Source organism: Dreissena polymorpha, chromosome 8 (assembly GCF_020536995.1).
Source record: "Dreissena polymorpha isolate Duluth1 chromosome 8, UMN_Dpol_1.0, whole genome shotgun sequence".
Taxonomy (NCBI): Eukaryota; Metazoa; Mollusca; class Bivalvia; order Myida; family Dreissenidae; genus Dreissena; species Dreissena polymorpha.
The window spans coordinates 72940137-72964769 of record NC_068362.1 but is presented as its reverse complement, the minus strand read 5'-3'; the positions used below and the strand labels follow the sequence as shown (position 1 = coordinate 72964769).

The window sequence follows — 24633 nt, the reverse complement described above, 5'->3', positions numbered from 1 at the left end:
TGGGAAAGGGTTATAGCAGCCCATAGGTTTCTTATCCAGAGCTTGACTCCAAAACTATCAGAGGTATCAGCATGAAAGTTTATCCGTAGATATATATTATTGAAGGTAAAGAACCATAACCATTTCTGTTGTTTGTGACTTTACTCCTTCTGACACATAAAAAAGGTGCCTTTCCGTGCAAATCTAGCTAAAAGCACACTTTACATTTAGCATAGATAGAGGCATGCTGGGGGTGTGGGGGAAGAGGTATTTCAAGCTGTTTGTCTTGTTAATATGGACTTTTTGCTGATGTCAAAAGTTATGTGATTGTAAGTTTACCTACACATAACAGACAACTCTTCTTGAAACAGGTATGGTCAAAATGACTGTAAACTTTACTTAGAGACAAATCCCCACACACATTATGTAGTCTGGAATCAAACTTTATCCTATTACCAGATAACAATCGATAGCATAACAACGAACGTATCAATTTTGGCCTTATTATATCGCTATTTTTAGATTTGGGCTTTTCCATGAAATGGAAAATCTGTTTTCGTCAATAACGGAAAAATAAAATCATACAAAATGCAATATTTGATAATTATATATGGAACAAAGGAGGAAATAATAGGCTACATAGAATATTATGTAAGTTATGGATAATGATCAAGTTTATCATGCTTGGCTCAAACCATGTTAGCGCTCAGCAAGCCCCGCGCTACATCGGTTCAAAGCCTCGCATGATAAACTTGATCTTTATCCAAAACTCACATAATATTCTATATATGCGATCCTTCGAGAGGGTAATATCTCAATAGTGTTCACTAAATATTTCTATGTAAGGTACGTAAGATAATTGAAAAACCAGACTGAAATTATCCGAAATTGACACCAGGATTTCAGTTTCACTAAAATGTATAGAAGTTTATGATGAATATAAATTTGTTTTAGTTTACGTTATGATATAATTATCTTAAAAGTGATTTACCCTTGCAGCCAAACTGTAAACACAGGCATTCACCAATGGAGTGGTTGATATCAGACTTTTAAAAAGTTGCAAATTGAAATTAAATGATCTCTGTATGTAACTTAATCAAAACATTTGGAAGGTTTATAAAATCATTCACCTTGTTAGAGTATAAATTAAGTACAAGCTAAAGTTTTTATTAAGTTTGTGCAGGACCCAGATTTTACAGTCGTACGTACAGATGGACAGACAGACAGAAAAAAATGAATTTCTATTTTTAGAAATTCAATATTTCCCAATTCACAACAGGATTACCTAGTATTAATTTTTTGGATAATAATAAGTAATATGTTTTCATACCTGGTTTCTTGGCTTGGCCATGTTTCGTTTTTAAAAGTGTTTGATATTCTTTTGTATTTTTTGTCAGAAACAACAGGGGATGAGAACCCCTGCTACTCGCCACACTTGCTCAACACTTCCTATGATGAATGTAGCGACCAGTTGGCAACAGGAGTAGTCTTCAACTTTACGGACAATGCCAATGAAATCTACGGTATCACAGCGCCAATGTGCAGGTGTGTCAATGAACTGACAGTCTATAGGCAGTATATAGTGATAAGGGAGGTTGTAATTGTCAGTGACATATTTAAATCACTGAAAATTGACTACTGTTAGAATAAATTTCTGGTATAAATAGAGTTATTAATAGTGAGTGTTATTATTTCTTGGAACATCATGTTAGGCATATGGCTTTGTTCAAATAAACATAGGCAACAAAATTACAATCGTAATTAAATTTTATCAAGTTTGTTCTCGAAACTATATTTATGATTAAAAGTAACAAATTGACATTACTGTTTAAAAAAAAGAAAAATATTATTATAATGGAAAGTATTCAATGAAAAGAATACAACTATGAATCTGTTGATGCTTTTCATCAGTACATGTATTTGAACAGAAGGTATATTCATTACTTATCGGTTCATGGTGGATATTGACAGTCTAATTGGTTGGGAGGATTAGTTTATAATATATATACAGACATTGTATGAACATTTTTGGGTTTTGTTATGACTTGAAATATTTTAGGTTATTCTACGAGATGACGTCCTGCGTTTTTGTTAAGTTACGCTCTATAGGCGGTGATTGTCACCCATACTCAACGGAGCAAGATGTGTATGAGATGATTCGGCGCAAAGAGTTGAATGGGCACTACCTTCCTACCTCCTCATACACACTGGATAGTTGTCTAGGTATAGCTATTAGTAGTCACATTATAAAGTATATAGGAAGTATGAAACTCCAGACACATCATCTGGAGAGAAATGCTTATAAATTTTAATCTATTTAATTAAGCTTGATTGCTTCAAAAGCCTAAGGCTTATTGAAAGACTCTTGGATTTGCTTCCTGGGCCTAGAACTAATTTTTGGTGTCTTGGATCTGCTTCCTGGGCCTAGAACTAATTTTTGGTGTCTTGGATCTGCTTCCTGGGCCTAGAACTAGTTCTTGGTGTCTTGGATTTGCTTCCTGGGCCTAGAACTAATTTTTGGTGTCTTGGATCTGCTTCCTGGGCATAGAACTAGTTCTTGGTGTCTTGGATCTGCTTCCTGGGCCTAGAACTAGTTCTTGGTGTCTTGGATCTGCTTCCTGGGCCTAGAACTAGTTCTTGGTGTCTTGGATCTGCTTCCTGGGCCTAGAGCTAGTTCTTGGTGTCTTGGATCTGCTTCCTGGGCCTAGAACTAGTTCTTGGTGTCTCCTGGGCCTAGAACTAGTTCTTGGTGTCTTGGATCTGCTTCCTGGGCCTAGAACTAGTTCTTGGTGTCTTGGATCTGCTTCCTGGGCCTAGAACTAGTTCTTGGTGTCTTGGATCTGCTTCCTGGGCCTAGAACTAGTTCTTGGTGTCTTGGATCTGCTTCCTGGGCCTAGAACTAGTTCTTGGTGTCTTGGATCTGCTTCCTGGGCCTAGAACTAGTTCTTGGTGTCTTGGATCTGCTTCCTGGGCCTAGAACTAGTTCTTGGTGTCTTGGATCTGCTTCCTGGGCCTAGAACTAGTTCTTGGTGTCTTGGATCTGCTTCCTGGGCCTAGAACTAGTTCTTGGTGTCTTGGATCTGCTTCCTGGGCCTTGAACTAGTTCTTGGTGTCTTGGATCTGCTTCCTGGGCCTAGAACTAGTTCTTGGTGTCTTGGATCTGCTTCCTGGGCATAGAACTAGTTCTTGGTGTCTTGGATCTGCTTCCTGGGCCTAGAACTAGTTCTTGGTGTCTTGGATCTGCTTCCTGGGCCTAGAACTAGTTCTTGGTGTCTTTTGGGTGATCTAAAGAATGCTCCCACAGTGGGGAATGAAACCCTGACCTCATGGTCGCTTGGCAGACACCATATCAATCACACCATTGCGAACTTAAAAAATATAAATGCTTATTACCACCGCTAGGATAAAAGACCTATACAATGAAGGAAATGGCATGCATTACGACTATTAACATTAACAGAACGATTTAAGTTCGGTAGCTGCCTTGGAACAATAAATGCAAATAATTTAGGATTAAATCCAGTTTAAGGGCATGCCAAATCTTCTGTTAAGCATATCTCGTATACGCTTATCCTGGTGTGTGTGAAATAATTAAGAGAAAAAAGTATACTTTTGAATGCCCCCAGCATCTACTGATACAGCAATAATATGAGTGCTTGGCTTGTCAGTTCTTCTGTAAGTTGATCTGTCTGTACGAGGTTAAACCCAAGTGACATGTTTTATATAACATCCAAGTAAGAAGTTACAAATTCTAGGGTTACATAACACTAACTTTGATATGGCTTGCTAAAATTCTTTGATTCTGGCATGGATGTTGTCAATGAACACCCTTTAAACCTTGAAATTGACCTTCTTGTGGATTTCGACTTATTCAGAATGTCTAGTATTTTGGTTTACTCAAGTTTTATCTAACATAAATTTGGCTTTCCACAAAACTTGGATACTTTCATGGATTCTATCTATGATAAGTCTAACACACCCACATCAACTGACTTTTTTACATTGACATTGACCCACTTTTTGACTTAGACTAATTCAGAAGGTGATCATTCTTGGTTAACCTAATTTGACAGTTCAATTTAACATTAATACTACTTATTAAAAAACCTTGGTTTTTTCATTGAAAACTCAGCACACTCATATCCCCAGCCCTCATTTAGACCTTGACATTGACCAAATGTTGGAGACTTATTCACATGGACCTGTTTATCAATACTGACAAGCCTTTAAAGGGAGGGCGGATCAGTTTTCATTTAACACATAATCTTGTTTTTAAAATGCGCATTCAGAGACAAGTCAATCCCCCCATACTGTCAACTCTTGTGCTATTTTCAGTATTCATTATTCTATTGTCGTATTCTGGTAGCAGCCTGCATTATTGCTGATACAATTTGTATGCCCCCGGATCGTAAGATCAGGGCATATTGTTTTTGGCTTGTCTGTCTGTCATTCATTCATTTTATGTGTTTGTCCCAAAACTTAAACCAAAACTTTAAACTTCGTTAAAGTTTGATCATAACTTTTTGATTTTTGAAGATAGCAACTTGATATTTGGCATGCATGTGTATCTCATGAAGCTGCACATTTTGAGTGAAATGACAAGTACAAGGTCATCCATCAAGGTCAAAAGTAAAAAAAGACAATCCAAGGGAAGTAATAAGCTTTAAAAGGGAGATTATTTATAAACCTGCCAAATGATATATTGAAATTTAATTTCAAAGCGGCGCAATAGGGGGCATTGTGTTTCTGACAAACACATCTCTTGTTCAGTTTTAAAGTAAAATATATTTAATATTGATAGTTGTAATCAATATATATTTTTAGTTATGTGCCCTTGAACTAAGCCATGGTAATATCTGTTATGCCTGTGACAAAGTGGTGTGGATGTATTTGTATGTGCAGTTGTGCGTGCGTGCCTGTGTGTGACAAAGTTCTAGTTATTTCACGAAGTGACATGGTGAGCTTATGTGACCTTGTGATGTCCGGCGTCCGTTGTGTGTGCGTGCGTGTGTGCGTCCGTCAACAATTTGTTTGTGTAGACAGTAGAGTTCACAGTTTTCATCCAATCTTTATGAAATTTGGTCAGAATGTTTATCTTGATGAAATCTGGGTTGGAATTGTATTTGGGTCATCTGGGGTCAAAAACTAGGTCACTAGGTCAAAAACTAGGTCAAATAATAGAAAAACCTTGTGTAGACAATAGAGGTCGCAGTTTTCATCCAATCTTTATGAAATTCGGTCAGAATGTTTATTTTGATGAAATCTGGGTTGGGATTGTATTTGGGTCATCTGGGGTCAAAAACTAGGTCACTAAGTCAAAAACTAGGTCAAAAAATAGAAAAACCTTGTGTAGACAGTAGAGGTCACAGTTTTCATCCAATATTTATGAAATTTAGTCAGAATGTTTATCTTGATGAAATCTGGGTTGGGATTGTATTTGGGTCAACTGGGGTCAAAAACTAGGTCACTAAGTCAAAAACTAGGTCACTAGATCAAAACTAGGTCACTAGGTCAAACAATAGAAAAAACTTGTTTAGACAATATAGGTCACAGTATTCATCCAATCTTTATGAAATTTTGTCAGAATGTTTATCTTGATAAAATCTGGGTTGGGATTGTATTTGGGTCACTTGGGGTCAAAAACTAGGTCACTAGGTCAAATAATAGAAAAACCTTGTGTAGACAATAGAGGTCACAGTTTTCATCCAATCTTTATGAAATTTGGTCAGAATGTTTATCTTGATGGAGTCTGGGTTGGGATTGTATTTGGTTAGTCAGGTGAGTGATTCATGGCCATCATGGCCCTCTTGTTTAAATTAAGGAAGCTTGTGAGAGATCTACAAGTAAACTTTTGTTTTCAGAACATCAGCCTGTGTGCAACTCGTTGTACATTTTTAAAGCCAAATGGATAGGGTGTTATAACACTGAACAGCTTTATAACAATACCTGTCAGTAAGTACAATTTTTACCTATAGTTTCTTGTTGATATTCTAAAAATCTCAAAAGATGCATTAAGACACTCAAGCAAAATTGGCATGATTTCCTCCTAAACTGCATAAGTTAGATTTTCGTGAAATTATAATTGAGTAATAATCTTTCTAAGCACAGTCTGTTTACAAACAGAAAATCACCAATTCCACTTTTTCAGTAAATGTTAAATGTCGCCATAGTCAACAAATTTTGAATCAAACATATACATATATTTATTGATATACATATTTGTTTATTTGCTATTTCCTCCAGGTCTTCGTCCGAGAGAAATTCCATGAAAAACTTCCTCAGCTGTGTCAGTACCAATGCTGTACTGAACAATGAGAGTTGCCTCCCCTCCAGCGTGGCAGACTTGATCATGGCAGACACAAAATTGTTTGGGCTTCTGAATACCCAGACTCAGTTCTCACAGTGTGTCACAGGTAAGACATATTGATTATCACTTCCATAAATGTGGAGATATTTGCCTTTCACCAATTATGAGTAAAGTTTAAGTAGCAAATATGGCCATTCGCTTTTATAATTGAGCTAATTTTGGTAAAGTATAGTTACATTATTTGGTAATTAACTTTCATGGACCACTTGATTTTTGTTATTACCAATATTGGGTACAATTTGTATGAAATTTGAAATTTGTATGAATTTATAAACAATGTTTTAATAAAATAATATTCCAACTTGTAAAAAATTTCAAAATCAATGGTTGATAAAAGCAGCAAAATGTACTTCAATCAATGAACATAAAATCTTTGTCCATTAAGATTCAAATTCAAGGTCACAATTTTAGGTTGGAGGTCAAATTTTAGAAATCAACTCCTAATGCAATGTTGTGCTATGCATTACTTCGTCTAGGATGGGTGTAGTTTTTCAATAATTTGTCAGAACTATGGCTTTAAACCAATTTATTTTAGTTGATTGCATAGAAAGCATAAGGCTTATTGGAACACTATTGAGTCCATTTTCTGGATAGATCCTACACTCAGTGTTTTGTTTGGAAATCTAAAGAACGCTTCCAGAGTGGAGATCAAACCTATGACCTGGTCGCTAGGCAAACACCATTTCCACTATGCCACATCAACCCATTGCCAGAACAATGTTGATACATGGTGTTGAGTACTTGGTCTTAAGTAAAGGTCACATTTTGAGGTTATATGTAAAATATAGAAATTATTGTAAAATATAGGAATTATTTAAAAGATAGGAATTATTGTAAAATATAGGAATCAATCCCTTACACTTGGTCAAGTTTTAACGCTCCAATATGTATTGTACTTTGCATATTTTATGTTATTGTCGTCAGCAATTTGAGAAATAGCACTACCTTCTGTTGATATGTTTAGATGCGGAGCTGACAGTGCTAGATGCCCAATATGACGGGGAAGTATGCACGATGCAGCCTGTCCTTGTACAGGTCAGCAAAAGCTGTATGTCTGAGGCCAACAACCTTTGCCCACAAATGCTCAGTACCATTGCAGCCACCAACCCAAATGCAGCATGCAGGTTTGTACAGTCTGCTGACCACTGGGCATATTGTCACAAAGTTCCTAAGGAAAAAATTCTAGAAATTAATCTGAATTCTTGAATATCCATCCTCCGATGCCTGCTTATTGATGCTCTATGAGTTTTTAAGGGAGAGTTCAGTGTCTACTTTCAACAATTGTACACTCACCTGAATGAACAAATATTGCATGTTAAAAAATGTAAACAAAAAAGGACTACAATGTTATTACATAGACACTGCAATCTGATTTAAAATTTGTGGATGTATTTATGCAGCATTAGTATTTACTCATGACTGACTTTTTTATTAATCACCATTGCCTTTTAACACATTAGCATATTTTTGCCTGCATTGTGTTTCGCCCATTTGAGACAAAGATGATTTTTGGGGTGTCTGGTTTGAGCAGTTTTCTGACAGCGACGAGCGAGTGTGTTCGACGGAGTCTCCAGCAAAGGACCAACCTGTCGTGTGACATCAGTTCCCTTCTTAACGTTACCTATCCACAGTACTGGCCCCTTCACTTGCCCCAAGACATCAGGGCCACATGTATAGGTTGGTATTCACTGTTGAGTGAGCAATCAGAGCTTACGGACAAATTCCATTAATGAACATCATGGACTCCATGAATAAAACCTTGTTAGTTGTTCTTGTTTCTTTATTGTTTACAACATTTGAAATTGTTTCTACAACAATTTATATTTTAGAAACTGTTCTATTTTCCACCTATTCTTAGCTCAATGAGCATAAATTGCTCAAGGTGAGCTTTTGTGATCACTCTATGTGTCCAGCAATGTGCAGTGTTCAAGTTTTTGTGTGTCATCATTTTTGATTTGTTAATTTTCTAAAAGCCTCATTGTTTTTTCTCAATCTTGAGGAAATATGGTCAGAAGTTAAATTTTGACACTACCAGGGACAATCCTGTATCTGGGTCATGTGTATCCAAAAACTTGGTCACCAGGTCAAATCTTAGAAAAGCTTGTTACTGTGCTAGAAGCCATATTTCAGTTAATCTTGTTACACTGTAACTCGAATATAGTGCGGTCCGATATAACGCTGTGTCCAATATAACGCGGGGGGGGGGGGGGGGGGGGGGGGGGTCCTTGGATCCCGTTTTTTCTCCAACCTACCATTTCTGATTCAAATCCATGTTATGCAACTTCATGTATTATAAGAAAATTCAAAGAAGCCGTCGATCACAGCTTGATTGTTTTATCCGTCCGTTTAACTGATTTTAATCGATTAGAGGTTAAACGACACTCGACAGCTAATTGGTGTTAATCTATAGTGTAATGTCAATTAAGGTGTGAAAACTCGCCAGTCCGTGTTTATTACATGTATTCCCTATCAGAGCGCTTCAGTGCGCTAATTTCAATAAGGCAAGTGCAAGCGGAATAATTATCAAATTAAAATTATTTAAAACGATTACCTGTTTATGCTTTGTATTTATCGTGTATTATATTTCATTGTATAAACTATGGCTGTGTAAGTGTGTTATCGTTTATTATATGCTACACATGCTTGATAAATAAAAATATCTGAGTGTGTGTTTAATGTTTCAGTACGTTTACGAAAAAGAAATTAAAAAATCCTGCGTTTTATTTACATGCTAACGCAGTGTAATAGTTAACATGCACTTAAATTTGTGCCTGTTATCAGAAAGTCCACGGAAAGCACGTTTTTTACATGCTGCGTATGATGCAATAAGATATTTCTTTGTACATGTATCGTATTGCATTCAATTTAAATTTAAATTCGCTCGTCCAATGAAAGCTGTGCCCCATAATGCACTGTACTAATTTTTCTGAAAAATGGCGTAGGCATATGAATTTGTTTACGAAATTCGTAAACATATTTCTTGTCATAAATGTTTAACATTATTTTTTCGTAAGTGATGTTGTAATTATATTGGATTATCGGATAAATGTGCACATTAGAAAAGCGGTATGTATACTGTTATCGTTTCGATTCAGTTTATATGAATGTATTTGCGGATGACAACACAGCATGTCAATACACAGGACCTATATTATAGGCTATACTATACCTGTTTTTATAGCCCCCTTAAATAAATAAGCTCAAAACTTATAACGCAGTCCGTTTATAATGCTGTTGCGTGGCTTGGACCCCGTCATCCGCGTTATATTGGAGTTACAGTGTATAATATTTATCTTAACAACATATATGCCAATTTTAAATCTTGGTTTAGTGTGTTCAAAAATTAGGGCGACAGGACAAATATTAGAAAGCCCATATACAAGCTCTTGAATTAATGAATCAATCTTGATGAAACATGGTTAGAAATTTCTCTTGACACCATAAAGGCAATATTTGAAATTGTGTCAAATGGAGTAAACAACTATGTCACCAGACCAATCAAGTCTCTTTCAATTGATGTACATTAAACTCAGGTGAGCTTTTCAGCGCCATCGTTGACCTCTTGTTGATAGCAGAATGAATTTTTAACCAGGTTTTTTGAAGAAAAAACTGGTTATTAGATTGGCGAATGTCGGTGGGCGGGCTGGCTGGCGGGCGGGCTGGCGGGCGGAACAAGGTTGTCCGGGCCATGTTGTCCATTGTCAGATTTAAAAATCATAAGTTTACCATCATTAGACGGTGTGTCGCGCGAAAGAATCACGTCGATATCTCCAAGGTCAAGGTCACAATTAGAGTTTGAAGGTCAAAATGGCCATAAATGAGCTTGTTTGGGCCATTACTATGTCATTAATTGTGACATTTTAAAATCATTTGGCACATTTGTTCACCATCATTAGACGGTGTGTGGCACGAAAGAATTACCACAATATCTCCAAGGTCAAGGTCGCCACAACTAAAAATAGATTGAATTTGAAACAACTATGTAACTATGAACAATCAGTAACAATGCACATTTTGATTTTGAGTTGTCTCTCTTTATCAGACTTTTTATGCCCCGGCCGGGCCCTTCGAAGAAGAGGGGTTATATTGTTTTTCACATGTCGGTCGGTCCGTCGGTCCGTCCACCAGATGGTTTCCGGATGATAACTCAAGAATGCTAAGCCTAGGATCATGAAACTTCATAGGTACATTGATCATGACTGGAAGATGACCCCTATTAATTTTCAGGTCACTAGGTCAAAGGTCAAGGTCGCTGTGACTCGAAACAGTAAAATGGTTTCCGGATGATAACCCAAGAATGCTTACACATAGTATCATGAAACTGCAAAGGAACATTGATCATGACTGGCAGAAAACCCCTATTGATTTTCAGGTCATTATGTCAAAGGTCAAGGTCACAGTGACTTGAAACAGTAAAATGGTTTCCGGATGATAACTCAAGAATGCTTACGTCTAGGATCATGAAACTTCATAGGAACTTTGATCATGACTGGCATATGACCCCTATTGATTTTCAGGTCACTAGGTAAAAGATCAAGGTCACAGTGACTCGAAACAGTAAAATGGTTTCCGGATGATAACTCAAGAATAATTAGGCCTAGGAGCATGAAACTTTATAGGTACATTGATCATGACTGGCAGATGACCCCTATTGATTTTCAGGTCACTAGGTCAAAGGTCAAGGTCTGGTCACAGTGACAAAAAACGTATTCACACACTGGATTCCACTACAACTGACAGCCCATATGGGGGCATGCATGTTTTACAAACAACCCTTGTTTTCTAATTGAAATCAAGGTCAATTTTACACGAGGGGGTATACAATACACAATTTGAATTTTCTCCCTTTATCAGACTATTTTTCAGCTGAAAACCTGGTTTTGTGACAATTTTGTCCCTTGTTTTAAATGCATCTTTATAATGTTCAGTGTGTTTGTTAGTGAATAGTTTAAGCAGGCGTGGTTATACCTGGTACCAATAGATAAATTGGTCTGAATTTGTATTTGTAATTTTACAGCATTTTGCGAGAATGTGGTTAGAAAAATGAATGAACCATTCGTTATTGAATAATTAAAAATTGTGTTTGTATTAGATATGTGCTACTGATAAGTTGATATGCAACAATTATAACTTGTCCTTATTGCCACTCATGTTATCAACAAGAGTATAATGTTTTAAATGACGACACAATAAAAAAGCTGTTGTTACTGAATCAACTCTTTGATGACCACAACTTGATAAATGTTGAACAAGTTAGACAACTTAAGGAAAATTGAAAGTGTAGCACCAATATTTTTCGTAAATATCAGTTAACACCACTGCCCAACACCACTGTATAAAATGTTTATAATGTTAAATGGAACCCTTTCCAAAACACTTTTGTATTGAAGAAAACGTGTTGTTTTACGTATTTACTGGCTAATCTATCAAATTTGATTGTAAATTAAAATAAGTATAACATAAAGAGAACCAATTTTTGGCCTAAATTTGCAAATTATGTTTGTCATTTAACAGTGCCATGAACAAGTAGTTTAAAGAAGCTAAATAACATGAGACTATTTTGTGTGGTGGGGTGGGGATTGAGCTCCAATCTTCTATATACTAAATAATAAGCCCTTTCCACAGCGCAAGTGCAGCAGCCTGTGTATGAGACGTGTTACAAAGATGGTTTCTATAGCAACATCAACGCCACATTGTTCTGTGTGACCCCTGCAATTCTCGGAGCAACACAATCCATCAGCAGTCAACACTTGTGCAGGTTTGTTGTTGTTTAATGTATAATTCTGTACTGACAACTTTGTCTAAATTAGTGTAAAATTGTTTAATACCTAGATCACATTAGATTGTTTTTCTCAAGCATGGGGTTGAGGTTCTTTTGAATCTAAATACTGTCAACCATCACGCCAGGGTTCCTACTGTGTTTTTGTTCATATATTTTCCGTTCCCAGCATGTTCTGGGTGTGTCTATACTGCAATCTCTCTGGTCTCACTTTGAGACCATTGGTGATGTCGTGGCCTGTGTTGGGTGGGTTTTTAAAGAGACCCCAGAGAAGCTCACTTACATACTTACAGTTTACTATTATTGCCAGGCTGATAAAAAGCCCAATCACAGCCAATAAAGGAAAGCAGGTAAGGAGCGACCTTACCAAATACGGCTAAAAACTTTGTAGTGGCTCAGAGAACACTCACAACTAACTGTACAAAAGCAATTCTTGTAAAATAATAAAAGAAAGACAGATGTCTTCTGGGCCGAGTTGACATATGTTCTTGACAAGAAAATTGTTATAATACCAGTTTAGTATCAGTTGATCAGCTCAAGATATTTGAGATCCGCCAAATTGATCATGGCGGCTGCAAAACATCCAAACTGCTTTCTAGGCATGTCTTCTCCGACACTTTTTGGCGTTTGCACTGCGTTTCTTCTGCATCTATCCTATGGTGTTTTAGCCAGGAGGCCCTTATAATTGTTTAAACCTACAATGTATTTAGTTTAGCTCGATTGCATTAAAAGCACTTACTACTTATTTGAAACGCTTGAAAGTCCATTTCCTGGGCTTAGAACCAGTACTTGTTGTCTTTGGGTGACATCTACAAAATTCCCCGCAGTGGGGATCAAACACGTGACCTCCGCGTTGCTAGGCGGACACCATATCCATTTCACCATGGTGAACTGGTTGTATAGAGCCATGTCGTTTACCTTGAACCAAAGTGGTCACTGTATGGTCTTCGACTTAGATGTCGAAATACCAAATGCATTTGGACACTGTCTGCATTTTTTTGTCGTGACTTCCAAGTCGTTTGCGATCCTAATTCGTCCTGAGTCCATGTAAGAACACAGTGCAGTGATGGGAGTATATCTGAGATTAATTCGCAATGAATGATCAATTTTTTAGCCGGATTTTTTTCGAAAAAATCTCGGCTTATAGATTGATGTTGTCGGGCGGGCGGGCGGGCGGGCGGGGTGGCGGGGTGGCGGGGTGGCGGCGTGCTCGAAAATGTTAAAGTTCTTATTTCATGGTATAACTTTGGTATGCTTGGACCTAGAGTCTTCAAACTTGACATGAAGGTTGGCCAGGATTAACAGATGACCACTGGTCATTTCAAGGTCATTCATTTGAAGGTCAAGGTCACTGTGACCTTCAATATAAAAAATGTTAAAGTTGTTATAACTTTGGTATGCTTGGACCTAGAGTCTTGAAACTTGACAAGAAGGTTGGCCATAACTAGTTAGTAACCACTGGTCATTTCAAGGTCATTCATTTGAAGGTCAAGGTCACTGTGACCTTGAATGTAAAAATGTTAAAGTTCTTATTTCATGGTATAACTTTGGTATGCTTGGACCTAGAGTCTTCAAACTTGACATGAAGGTTGGCCAGGATTAACAGATGACCACTGGTCATTTCAAGGTCATTCATTTGAAGGTCAAGGTCACTGTGACCTTCAATATAAAAAATGTTAAAGTTGTTATAACTTTGGTATGCTTGGACCTAGAGTCTTGAAACTTGACAAGAAGGTTGGCCATAACTAGTTAGTAACCACTGGTCATTTCAAGGTCATTCATTTGAAGGTCAAGGTCACTGTGACCTTGAATGTAAAAATGTTAAAGTTCTTATTTCATGGTATAACTTTGGTATGCTTGGACCTAGAGTCTTCAAACTTGACATTAAGGTTGGCCAGGATTAACAGATGACCACTGGTCATTTCAAGGTCATTCATTTGAAGGTCAAGGTCACTGTGACCTTCAATATAAAAAATGTTAAAGTTGTTATAACTTTGGTATGCTTGGACCTAGAGTCTTGAAACTTGACAAGAAGGTTGGCCATAACAAGTTAGTAACCACTGGTCATTTCAAGGTCATTCATTTGAAGGTCAAGGTCACTGTGACCTTGAATGTAAAAATGTTAAAGTTCTTATTTCATGGTATAACTTTGGTATGCTTGGACCTAGAGTCTTCAAACTTGACATGAAGGTTGGCCAGGATTAACAGATGACCACTGGTCATTTCAAGGTCATTCATTTGAAGGTGAAGGTCACTGTGACCTTCAATATAAAAATGTTAAAGTTGTTATAACTTTGGTATGCTTGGACCTAGAGTCTTGAAACTTGACATGAAGGTTGGCCAGAACTAGTAAGTAACCACTGGACATTTCAAGGTCATTCATTTGAAGGTCAAGGTCACTGTGACCTTGAATGTAAAAATGTTAAAGTTGTTATAACTTTGGTATGCTTGGACCTAGAGTCTTGAAACTTGACATGAAGGTTGGCCAGAACTAGTAAGTAACCACTGGACATTTCAAGGTCATTCATTTGAAGGTCAAGGTCACTTACATTTGATAATGAAATTGATGGAAACTTCAAACAATATGTTACTAATTTGCTAATAAAAAAATTGAGATCAAACTTTCCTAATTGTCAATTCAAGTTCATATTTATGACCTTAAATGTTATTGTTGTTCATGTATATGCATGCATTCAAAACATAACACAAGGTTTGCTCATGCCTTGAAAAGTACTTACATTTCATTTTGACCTTTGAACAATATTTCAGTAATTTAAGTATTGCATTGACAAAAACACGAAAGGTACTTTCCTGTCATTTAAATCAAAAATCCGGCTTCAATGCGGTCATCTCCGACCGCGGAACTCTTGTTAAGACAATGGACTACTGTTTTAGTTTTGAATTCTTTACCGTGCAGTCAAATTCTGTTCAAAGGGTTATTAATTTCTTGTTGTGTCCCCCTTCAAATGCGGAGGAATATGGGATTGGTTTTGTCTGTCCGTCAGTTCATAAAAGCGGAAAGTGTTGTCCATGATTATTGTGTGTGGACTGAACAGGCTAATCAGGGATAACACTTTACGCACATGCATTGAACTCCTTTGTCACAGAGAGTGGCCCATATATTTATATTGTCCATTCTCTCCCTACTTCTGATTCAATAGTTACGAGCAAACGTGTGTACTGAGTACTAGTTCAGCAGCTATCCCAGTACTAGTTAACCAGCTATCTCAGTACTAGTTAATCAGCTATCCCATTACTAGTAAACCAGCTAGCCCAGTACTAGTTAACCAGCAATCCCAGTACTAGTTAACCGGTTATCCCGCGCAGTACTAGTTAACCAGCTATCCCAGTACTAGTTAACCAGCTATTCCAGTACTAGTTCAACAGCTATCCCAGTGCTAGTTAACCAGCTATCCCAGTACTAGTTGATCAGCTATCCCAGTACTAGTTTACCAGCTTAGCTGCTATCCCCGTATTAATAAACTATCCCAGTACTAGTTAACCAGCGATCACAGTACTAGTTGACCGGCTATTCCAGTATTAGTTAACCAGCTATCCCGGTACTAGTTTATCAGCTATCTCAGTACTAGTTAAATGGCTATCTTAGTACTAGTTGACCTGCTATCCCAGTACTAGTTGACCTGCTATCCCAGGACTAGTTGACCTGCTATCCCAGAACTAGTTAGCCAGATATCCCAGTACTAGTTAACCGGCTATCCCAAAACTTTTTATCCAGCTATCCCAGTACTAGTCAACCGGCTATCCCAGTGCTAGGTAACCAGCTATTCAAGGAAAGTGTGAGTTGGTTACCTGACTGCCATGATATCACTAAAAAAACTTTTTAATACTGCAAAATATCCATGTAAATAAATAATAGCCTCTCATTTCAGACTGCAAGATTACGGACTTGCTTGTCTGACCGCACTTGCGAGCTCGTCACAAGCTCAGTGTTTGAGGGCTGATGTACATGAGGCGTTCCAGTCCACACTGGCGGGATACTCTGCAGATATCAGCCTGCAGACTTGCGGGAGATATGTCTATCTTGCCAGCAAATTCGCTTGCCAAGGTAAAAAAACATATCAGACCATGATTTTCATTATAACGAAAACAAGAAATTATTGGAGTTTTATCATTCTTAACAATTGAAAAATCATTATTTTGAAAACAACAATTTCACATTTAAGTTACAGAAACGCAGTATTTTTGTATGCCTACTGTAGGGTGGTTTATAGTTGTACTGTCACTCCGCCTCTCTGTCCGGCATTCCATTTTCTGCAGTTTTTTTCCTAAATGCTTTCAGATAATGAAATGATATGTGGTGTGTTAGTCTACCTTCATGACTTACAGATGAAGTGTGAGTTTCATGCTGGCCCATTGATTTTTTGCAAAGTTATGGGCCTTGAACTTAGATACTTTCTTTATAAAAAACGTTTTCTGGAGATTTTATTTATGGAACACTTTCAGATATTGATATGATTTTTGGTGTGCGAGTCTACCTACATTACTAACAGTTGAAGTGTGAGTTTTGTTCTGGTCCACTTATTTTTGGCCAAATTATCGGCCTTGGACTAGTAAAATTTCTCTATAATAACCGTTTATCAGATATTCAGCTGATGTTTGGTATGTCAGTTTGACATGTCTTTGTCAAGTATCAATGGACCGTAACTTATTCATGATTTTTGCAATCAGGGTATAGCTGCTGATTGGCTTCACGGTGCAGTAGGGGCTTTGTGTTTTACAAACGCAGCTCTTGTTTTTACTTTTAAAGAAAGTACTTTATTAAAAGTTTTCCAGATTTTGAAGATGAACACTAGCAATCAAGATCAACAATAGCAACTGAGTGTAGAAATTATTTAACTTTAGTGTTTTTAGGTCCTATCTACTTTCTACATGTCCTGGTGGTGAAAAAAAATGATTGTGCCCAAAAAATATATTTAATTGAGTTTTTTCACACACAATATCCAAGTATGTTACTTAATATGTTTTTCCAGCACCAGCCACGCTGCCGGAAGTTAACTGCAACAGCACCCAGTTGATTGCCGATGTTGTCACGGTGACCTGCCTCCTTGACATCCGTAAACTGGCACAGAATTTCACTGGAGGCAATGTCTCAAACTGTCTGTAAGTGGCTTGTAGTTTTGATCTGTATTTAATTGATTTAAACGAATATTAAAATTAATTGACCAAAATCTTACACTTCTTAGTTTTATATATGCCTACACATTCAAGTACTTATGAAAGGTATCATATTGCCGCATATATTAGTATTTTATAAATAAAGATTCCTAAAAATGAGTTGGGCTATACTAAAATATTAATATTAATATGATAAAAAGATCTGAAAGAATATTCCTAAATATGTATAGAAAGAAACAAGCCCCCCCCCCCCCCCAAGTTAATTTCACTGTATTCTTGAAGACTGTACAATGCCCTAATTGAGTGTGGGAAGAATGCGTCCATGTTTGCCAGCCGCGCAGAGCGCCAGGGTTGCTCAGACCGGGAACTGAAGGTCGCGCTCCAAGCACACAGTCAGCAGGTGAAGAACGTCACTGGTATCAACACGACCATCTGTCAGTGTAAGTGGAAAGTGGCTTTGAGTGTGAGTGTGGAAACCTTTTTACATCATTTAAGGTTGCCATGCCGTAGTGCATATGGCATCTTCATAGTGACCCAGAAATAACAGGTTAGATCCCCACTGTGTGAGCATTCTTTAGATATCCAACAAAGACACATTGTACTGGTTTACCTCGGAAACAGGCTTTTGATGCAATCGAGCTAAAATATACAGTTTCAAACAACCATTATTCCGCTCTGTGGGAACTCTGGATATTTTCATGTACAGTTTTTGCGGCTCTCAGAAGCTTTGTTATAAAGTGGCAGTCGCCTGCACTAAGATGTGACGATTGCATATATTGGTGTGTGCAAAACATAAACAAAAATATTGTCATAATTGTTATTATGCCCCCCTTCGAAGAAGAGGGGGTATATTGCTTTGCTCATGTCGGTCGGTCGGTCGGTCCGTCCGTCCGTCCACCAGGTGGTTTCCGGATGATAACTCAAGAACGCTTGGGGCTAGGATCATGAAACTTCATAGGTACATTGATCATGACTCGCAGTTGACCCCTATTGATTTTGAGGTCACTAGGTCAAAGGTCAAGGTCACAGGTGAAAGTCACAGTTACTGGATATAGGCATTTTAAGGATTTAGCATGGTTCAAACAAGGGAAACAACTACCGTTTATGCATGTTCTTTTTATTACAGCATTTGCCTCCCTTTTATTCATTTAAAATCTCATTTTACAGCAGAGATTCCAAATCTGACCTGTAAATGAGCCCCATATTTACTGCCAGTGCTAGGTTACCTTTTCCCATTTGATCATTCTTAAGTATTAGTATTGTAATGCTGCTGCTACTGCTACACTACTACTACTACTACTACTACTACTACTACTACTACTACTACTACTACTACTACTACTACTACTACTACTACTACTACTACTACTACTACTACTACTACTACTACTACTACTACTACTACTACTACACTACTACTACTACTACTACTACTACTACTACTACTACTACGACTACGACTACGACGACGACTACACCACCACCACCACCACCACCACCACCACCACCACCACCACCACCACCACCACCACCACCACCACCACCACCACCACCACCACCACCACCACCACCACCACCACCACCACCACCACCACCACCACCACCACCACCACCACCACCACCACCACCACCACCACCACCACCACCACCACCACCACCACCACCACCACCACCACCACCACCACCACCACCACCACCACCACCACCACCACCACCACCACCACCACCACCACCACCACCACCACCACCACCACCACCACCACCACCACCACCACCACCACCACCACCACCACCACCACCACCACCACCACCACCACCACCACCACCACCACCACCACCACCACCACCTTTCACAGTGACAAAAAACGTATTCACACAATGGCTGCTACTACAACTTATAGCCCATATAGGGGGGCATGCATGTTTTACAAACAGCCCTTGTTTATTAATATGTACAAACTATTTGTTTCACAACTGTATTAACGAGAAAACCAGATGTAAAAAAAGAACAACATAGTATAGCAAACATTTTGTTGCTGTTATTGAAATTTGTTATGAGTTGTTTCATGTGAGAAAACTGTTCATGTTTCATTTCAGCGCAATGTTATGACAACTTGAACGCTATTGCCAACAACTGCACAATGGACACTTACATCATGTACTCGTATTACTTATCAATCAATGCATGCAGGTAAGGTGTTTGATAAGAAGGAGTCGTTCTACTTATTCCTCTGTTTAAATAAGTTGGAATGTACTGCTAAGCACCTGTCAGTCAGAGAGTCACTAGATTGGTTGGTTCATAGACCGTTTATTTTCCTGCTATACTTAGAGAAGGCTCTAACTATAATACGGCAAGTTGTTATGATTATAACTTTGGGGGATGAGAAAGATGCCTTTGTATTGGAAAGTCAAAGGTCAAGGTCATTGGGGATTACAACATGAAATTATAGTCTGTTTGAAAACATGAGAGTATGATAACCAGTCTGATTGCTAATTTATGGCCCTTAAATCATCTGACATGTGCCAAATTAATATTATTCGCATTTATTCAAGATTGATTTAATGCATGCCATTATACAGGCGTATTTTGTTGCAAGCCAGCACTCTTGTTTTTCATCATTAAAATTTTGCATGTTTCATACAATATAATAGAATGTTCCACAGTATATACAGCATTAAATGCATTAAGTGCACATGTACTTGCAGTGCGTTTACCTACACGTCCCAGTGTATACATCGTCGTCTGCTGCAACAAAATGGAGGCCAGGCCTGTGATCCTCAGATTGCAGTATCTGTAGCCAGAAACATCCCTGCGTTCCAGGGTCTTGATTGCCCAGGTAACCGAATTCACTTTTGTCCTTATAAGCTCGACTATTATATATGAAATATATATAGTGGAGCTATCCTACTCACCCCGGCATCGGCGTCTGCGTCTGCGTGCAAATGTTAAAGTTTTTGTACTACCCCAAATAGTTTCTTTGTCCCATGACATATTGCTTTCATATTTTGCATACTTGTTTACCAACATGACCCCAACCTATAAACAAGAGCAGACAACTCTATCAAGCATTTTGTCCTAATTATGGCCCCCTTTCCACTTAGAATATGCAGCAAATGTTAAATGTTTTCGTACTACCCCATTTATTGTCATTGTCCCTTTACATTTTGCTTTTATATTTTGCATACTTGTTTACCAACATCACCCCAACCTATAAACAAGAGCAGACAACTGTATCAAGCATTTTTACATAATTATGGCCCTTTTTACACTTAGATAATTGAACAATTTGCTTAAATTGCATTAACTTCTTTATTTATGATCACATTTTATTATTACTTTGACAAAACAACACTTACCTAAATACCACAATGGATTCCACCCAAACAATACCCTACGCCCCTACCAGAATCCCCCCCCCAACCTCACCCCCCCCCAAATAGTTTTTTTCAAACATTGTCTTATAAATTACCACACCCCACATAATACCCCCCTCTCATCCCCCACCCCCATATCCCCCCCTACCCCCCCCCCCAAACAATTTTATTTTTTAAACATCATTTAATAAATTACAACACCTCACATTATATCCCCCTCTTACCCCCCACCCCCCTACCCCCCCACACCCCCAATTTTTTTTTTAAACATCATCTAATAAATTACCACACCCCACATTATACCCCTCTCTCACCCCCCTCCCTACGCCTCCCCTACCCCTCTCCCCCCCAAAAAAAAAAAAAAAAATTATTTTTGAAAGATCGTCTAATAAATTATTGAATATGAACAATTTCCCCATGATGGCTTACGTTATACTGTCAAGCACTCAAATAGTCGAGCGCACTGTCCTCTGACAGCTCTTGTTAATATTTCAGAATACCATTTTTGGCCACAATCCAACAATCTCTAATCTAATAATAGATTAGAAAATCTAAGGATTTCTCTTCCAAAGTTCATTGTTGTATCTGTATAACAATTATATTTTGCTAAATCATTTCGACATGAAACCTTTTTGAGAATTATCATTTCCAGTTGTATATAAGAACAATGTACCTATCTTAAAACAAGTTTTTTTCTACATTAAAGTGAAACGTTGCCTCTTGGCATTATTTACCAAGGAAAAACTGTAAGGTTAAACAATTTTTTTCATATGATTGTGGTCATCTTGTCTTGCTTGTGTTTCAGACCCCTTCAGACAAGAACTTGACGTATGTGACAACACGACCATCGCTGCATCGGTGGCCATACAGTGGTGTCAAAGAGAGCTCGAAGGAATGTATGCTTTTACCACAACACTTAACGGCCCATGCAGGTGAGTTGACTTGCATCGCCATTGCAAAAAATCACCATTTTTGATTGTATGAGCTCAAAAGCTGTTTGTTAATTTTTAGCTAGATAAAATAAATAATCTAAACAATATCTTGCCGAGTTGGAATGTGGTTTTAGTAATGTCAAAAATCAGGTAAAATCTTAGAAGAAGAACAGTTACTACATTTAAACACTCTGAATGTGTCATTTATGACATACTTAGATTGAACATTAGTCGGAAGAATTGTCTGGACCATAGAAAACCCAGTTTTAAAACTGGGTCATGTGACTTCAAAAACAAGGTTAAGTGATCAAATAGACAATTGTTGTACCATTGGAACTCAGTTGAGCACTTAAGGGCTATTGTGATCCTCTTGCTTTTTTGGATATTTTTTTTATTTCCAATCTTGAAGTTTTAAGTATGCATTTTAATGTCATAAATACATACCTGCTAGCCCTAGCTATACCTTTTCAAGGTGGGCTAGCTCCTCCGGAAATCTTCAAGCGCCGGAATCGGCCTCCTCTCTAAATGAATACAGATCAGGTTAAACATAGTACAATGTAACCTAACCGGAAATCAAGAACCGCAACTCATCTTCCTTTTCTGGAGACCGCCATGCAGATCGTCATTTTTCGTTGTCATTGAAATTTGGTATTTTTACTCTCTTCTGCGTGGTTGTTTGGGTTTGGAATTGATAAATTGCGTGATTTATCGTTTCTGCTATATTTAGAAATTGTTTCTTGTAAATATTTTGATAAAAAGTAATTAATTTTCAGACTTTGCCGGGTTTTGATATGTTCTCAAGCACTTGAGCACGTGCATTTCGTATTTTTTGTCAACAAGTTGTTGACTCTATTGTACAGTGTATATACATTGTTTTTCTGTTTATTTCAGTTATTTTGTTCGTTTAACACGTGGGACGATGCGACATGGCAGAAAGCAATCCGTCGCAGAACGTTTCTGAGCAGGAAACGGGCAGATGAACCTCCACAAGATGATAAATGCCAGGTTACTTTGCTGTCCAACAATGACAGATTGCAGCATCAATCACCGGGTATAGGACAAGATGGAGATCGTACTGTGCTACGTCAGTTAAACAGTCGGTCAACATGTGACCATATGACGACCCCCTTCAGCCGGTCTTTGCCCGATGGCATTGGTCAAGGACTTTGACCAATGCCGGGCCATTTGGCAGCCGCCATACGGTCATTACCTGGTGACAACACAAGTCATGTTATGACCGGTACGTCACCGGGTACGATCCGGTCACCGGTCTGTGGTACCGGGGACCGGTCCGGTCCCTGGTACCGGGGACCGGTCCATGGCTTTGGTCACCAGGGACCGGTCCGGTCACCGGTCATCTATCAACAGTGACGGGTCCGGTCACCGGTCAAAACCACCGGTCACCGAGGACCGCTTCGGTCAACGGTCAAACCTACCGGTCACCGGGTACCGGTCATCGGTCATCGATCAACAATCAGAAAGAGACATCACTCATCATCATCGGACTATTCCTCATCTTCTTCCTATTCTTCAAAGGCATCTTGGTCGTCAACTAGTACCGACAATAGAGGTAGACGTCGTTCACGCTCTCATTTATCGATCAGTCCTCATTCACGGCGTCCATATGATCGATACCGATCATCTCGAGACTCTAGGAGACGTTATTTTAAGAGACGTCATTCCCATCGCAGCCGATCTGTTTCTCGGCATCGCAGGGATAAAGCTCGTCGTCTGCTTCACGTAGGCATTGTCATTCTGACTACTGCTATCCTTCACCGTACTATCCTGTTTCGGATGGTAATGTCTCTATACCCTATGTACCAGTTCCAGTTTAACATTAACACATGTTGTTGTGACTGGTACCTGTTCGCAGACCTTGTCTTCTGGTGTTTATCTCACCACTACGGATACTTGCTCTGCACCACGGGTATCGGCTATGCTACTTAGTAGGGTACCTCCTGCTACTACACCGTCAAATCCAGACACTTTATGGCTTCAAGATTCTTCTGGACAATTTGTACCAGTCAATTCTGATAACTTACTGTCGACCTTGGCTTAAATTATCAGTTTGTTGATTTTGTGGATGGTCATTCATCATTACCAGATACTCACTATCTGGTCCATGATAATCGGCCTAGAAGTTCCACTTCTGTTTCCGCTGTTTCTATGCACACTGCTGGTGTTGTAGACAATTAGGCCAATTCAGAGGCAGATTCCAATAATGACACTGATCAATATTTGGCATCAAATAATCGGATCTATGAACTGATATTTCAAACTCTCGTTGATGATTATTGCCCAAGACCTCCTGATATGTCTACTAATTTGACGATCTCTATTACTGAAAAATTAGTGCCTACATTTGATCCCAAAAGGCTTTCTAAGGCTACTTCTCGCCTTGATACACGCCTTTCTATTGGTTCTACTGTCCTATCAGTTTTTCAAACGTTGGAATCAGCTAATAAGGCCATTCCAAAACAAGGGGAACTGTGGAAAGTGCCTAAGGATTGTCTGATCCTAAACAGAATGAACGTACTAGAAGCTACACGCCTCCTGTACCAGATCCAACTTCTGGCTTGGATTGCCAAATTACCGGCTCAGGATCCTGTCATCAATTAGCTTTTGCTTAATATGCTTACTTCTTCAACGTCTGCTTCTGTTCCTTATTTCATGTTGGAGCATTGGGAAGTGAGAGATCGCATATCTTTAGGTTTTACCAACCAGATAGATCTCATGCTAGCAACTATTTTGCAGTTGGTGTGTGATTTGTCGGATTGGGTTCCTGAAGAACTTCGTGATTTGTTATTTCATCTTTCACGAACGACATTGTCCCTTTCACATAATGCTGCTTCTTTAATGTCGGAGATGCTAAGGATTCGTAGAGATCTTATCCTTTCTTCTTTACCTAAAGATTTTCTATTAGAACCAGGTATGAATTCTCTCAGAACGGCACCTCTCTCATCAGGATTTCTTTTCGGTGGAAGGATACAAGACGCAATCTCAGCAGACAAAGATGATCAACTTCGTGTTTCTTTAGCTAGAAACAACTCTGGACAACGCCAAGG

The 24633-nt window shown here is 38.5% G+C and overlaps 1 protein-coding gene across 1 annotated transcript in view; it reads left to right on the top strand.

Annotated features, from left to right (window-relative positions):
* LOC127840633 (uncharacterized) overlaps positions 1-24633 on the top strand; it is a 317893-nt gene that overhangs the window by 147336 nt on the left and 145924 nt on the right. The window contains exons 75-87 of the mRNA XM_052369044.1: positions 1377-1524; positions 2039-2202; positions 5841-5931; positions 6223-6392; positions 7311-7470; positions 7878-8023; positions 11972-12104; positions 16016-16191; positions 17117-17246; positions 17544-17701; positions 19359-19452; positions 19968-20098; positions 21442-21568. Coding sequence (XP_052225004.1) covers positions 1377-1524; positions 2039-2202; positions 5841-5931; positions 6223-6392; positions 7311-7470; positions 7878-8023; positions 11972-12104; positions 16016-16191; positions 17117-17246; positions 17544-17701; positions 19359-19452; positions 19968-20098; positions 21442-21568 — 1828 coding nt within the window. The remainder of the gene's footprint in view (positions 1-1376; positions 1525-2038; positions 2203-5840; positions 5932-6222; positions 6393-7310; positions 7471-7877; positions 8024-11971; positions 12105-16015; positions 16192-17116; positions 17247-17543; positions 17702-19358; positions 19453-19967; positions 20099-21441; positions 21569-24633) is intronic.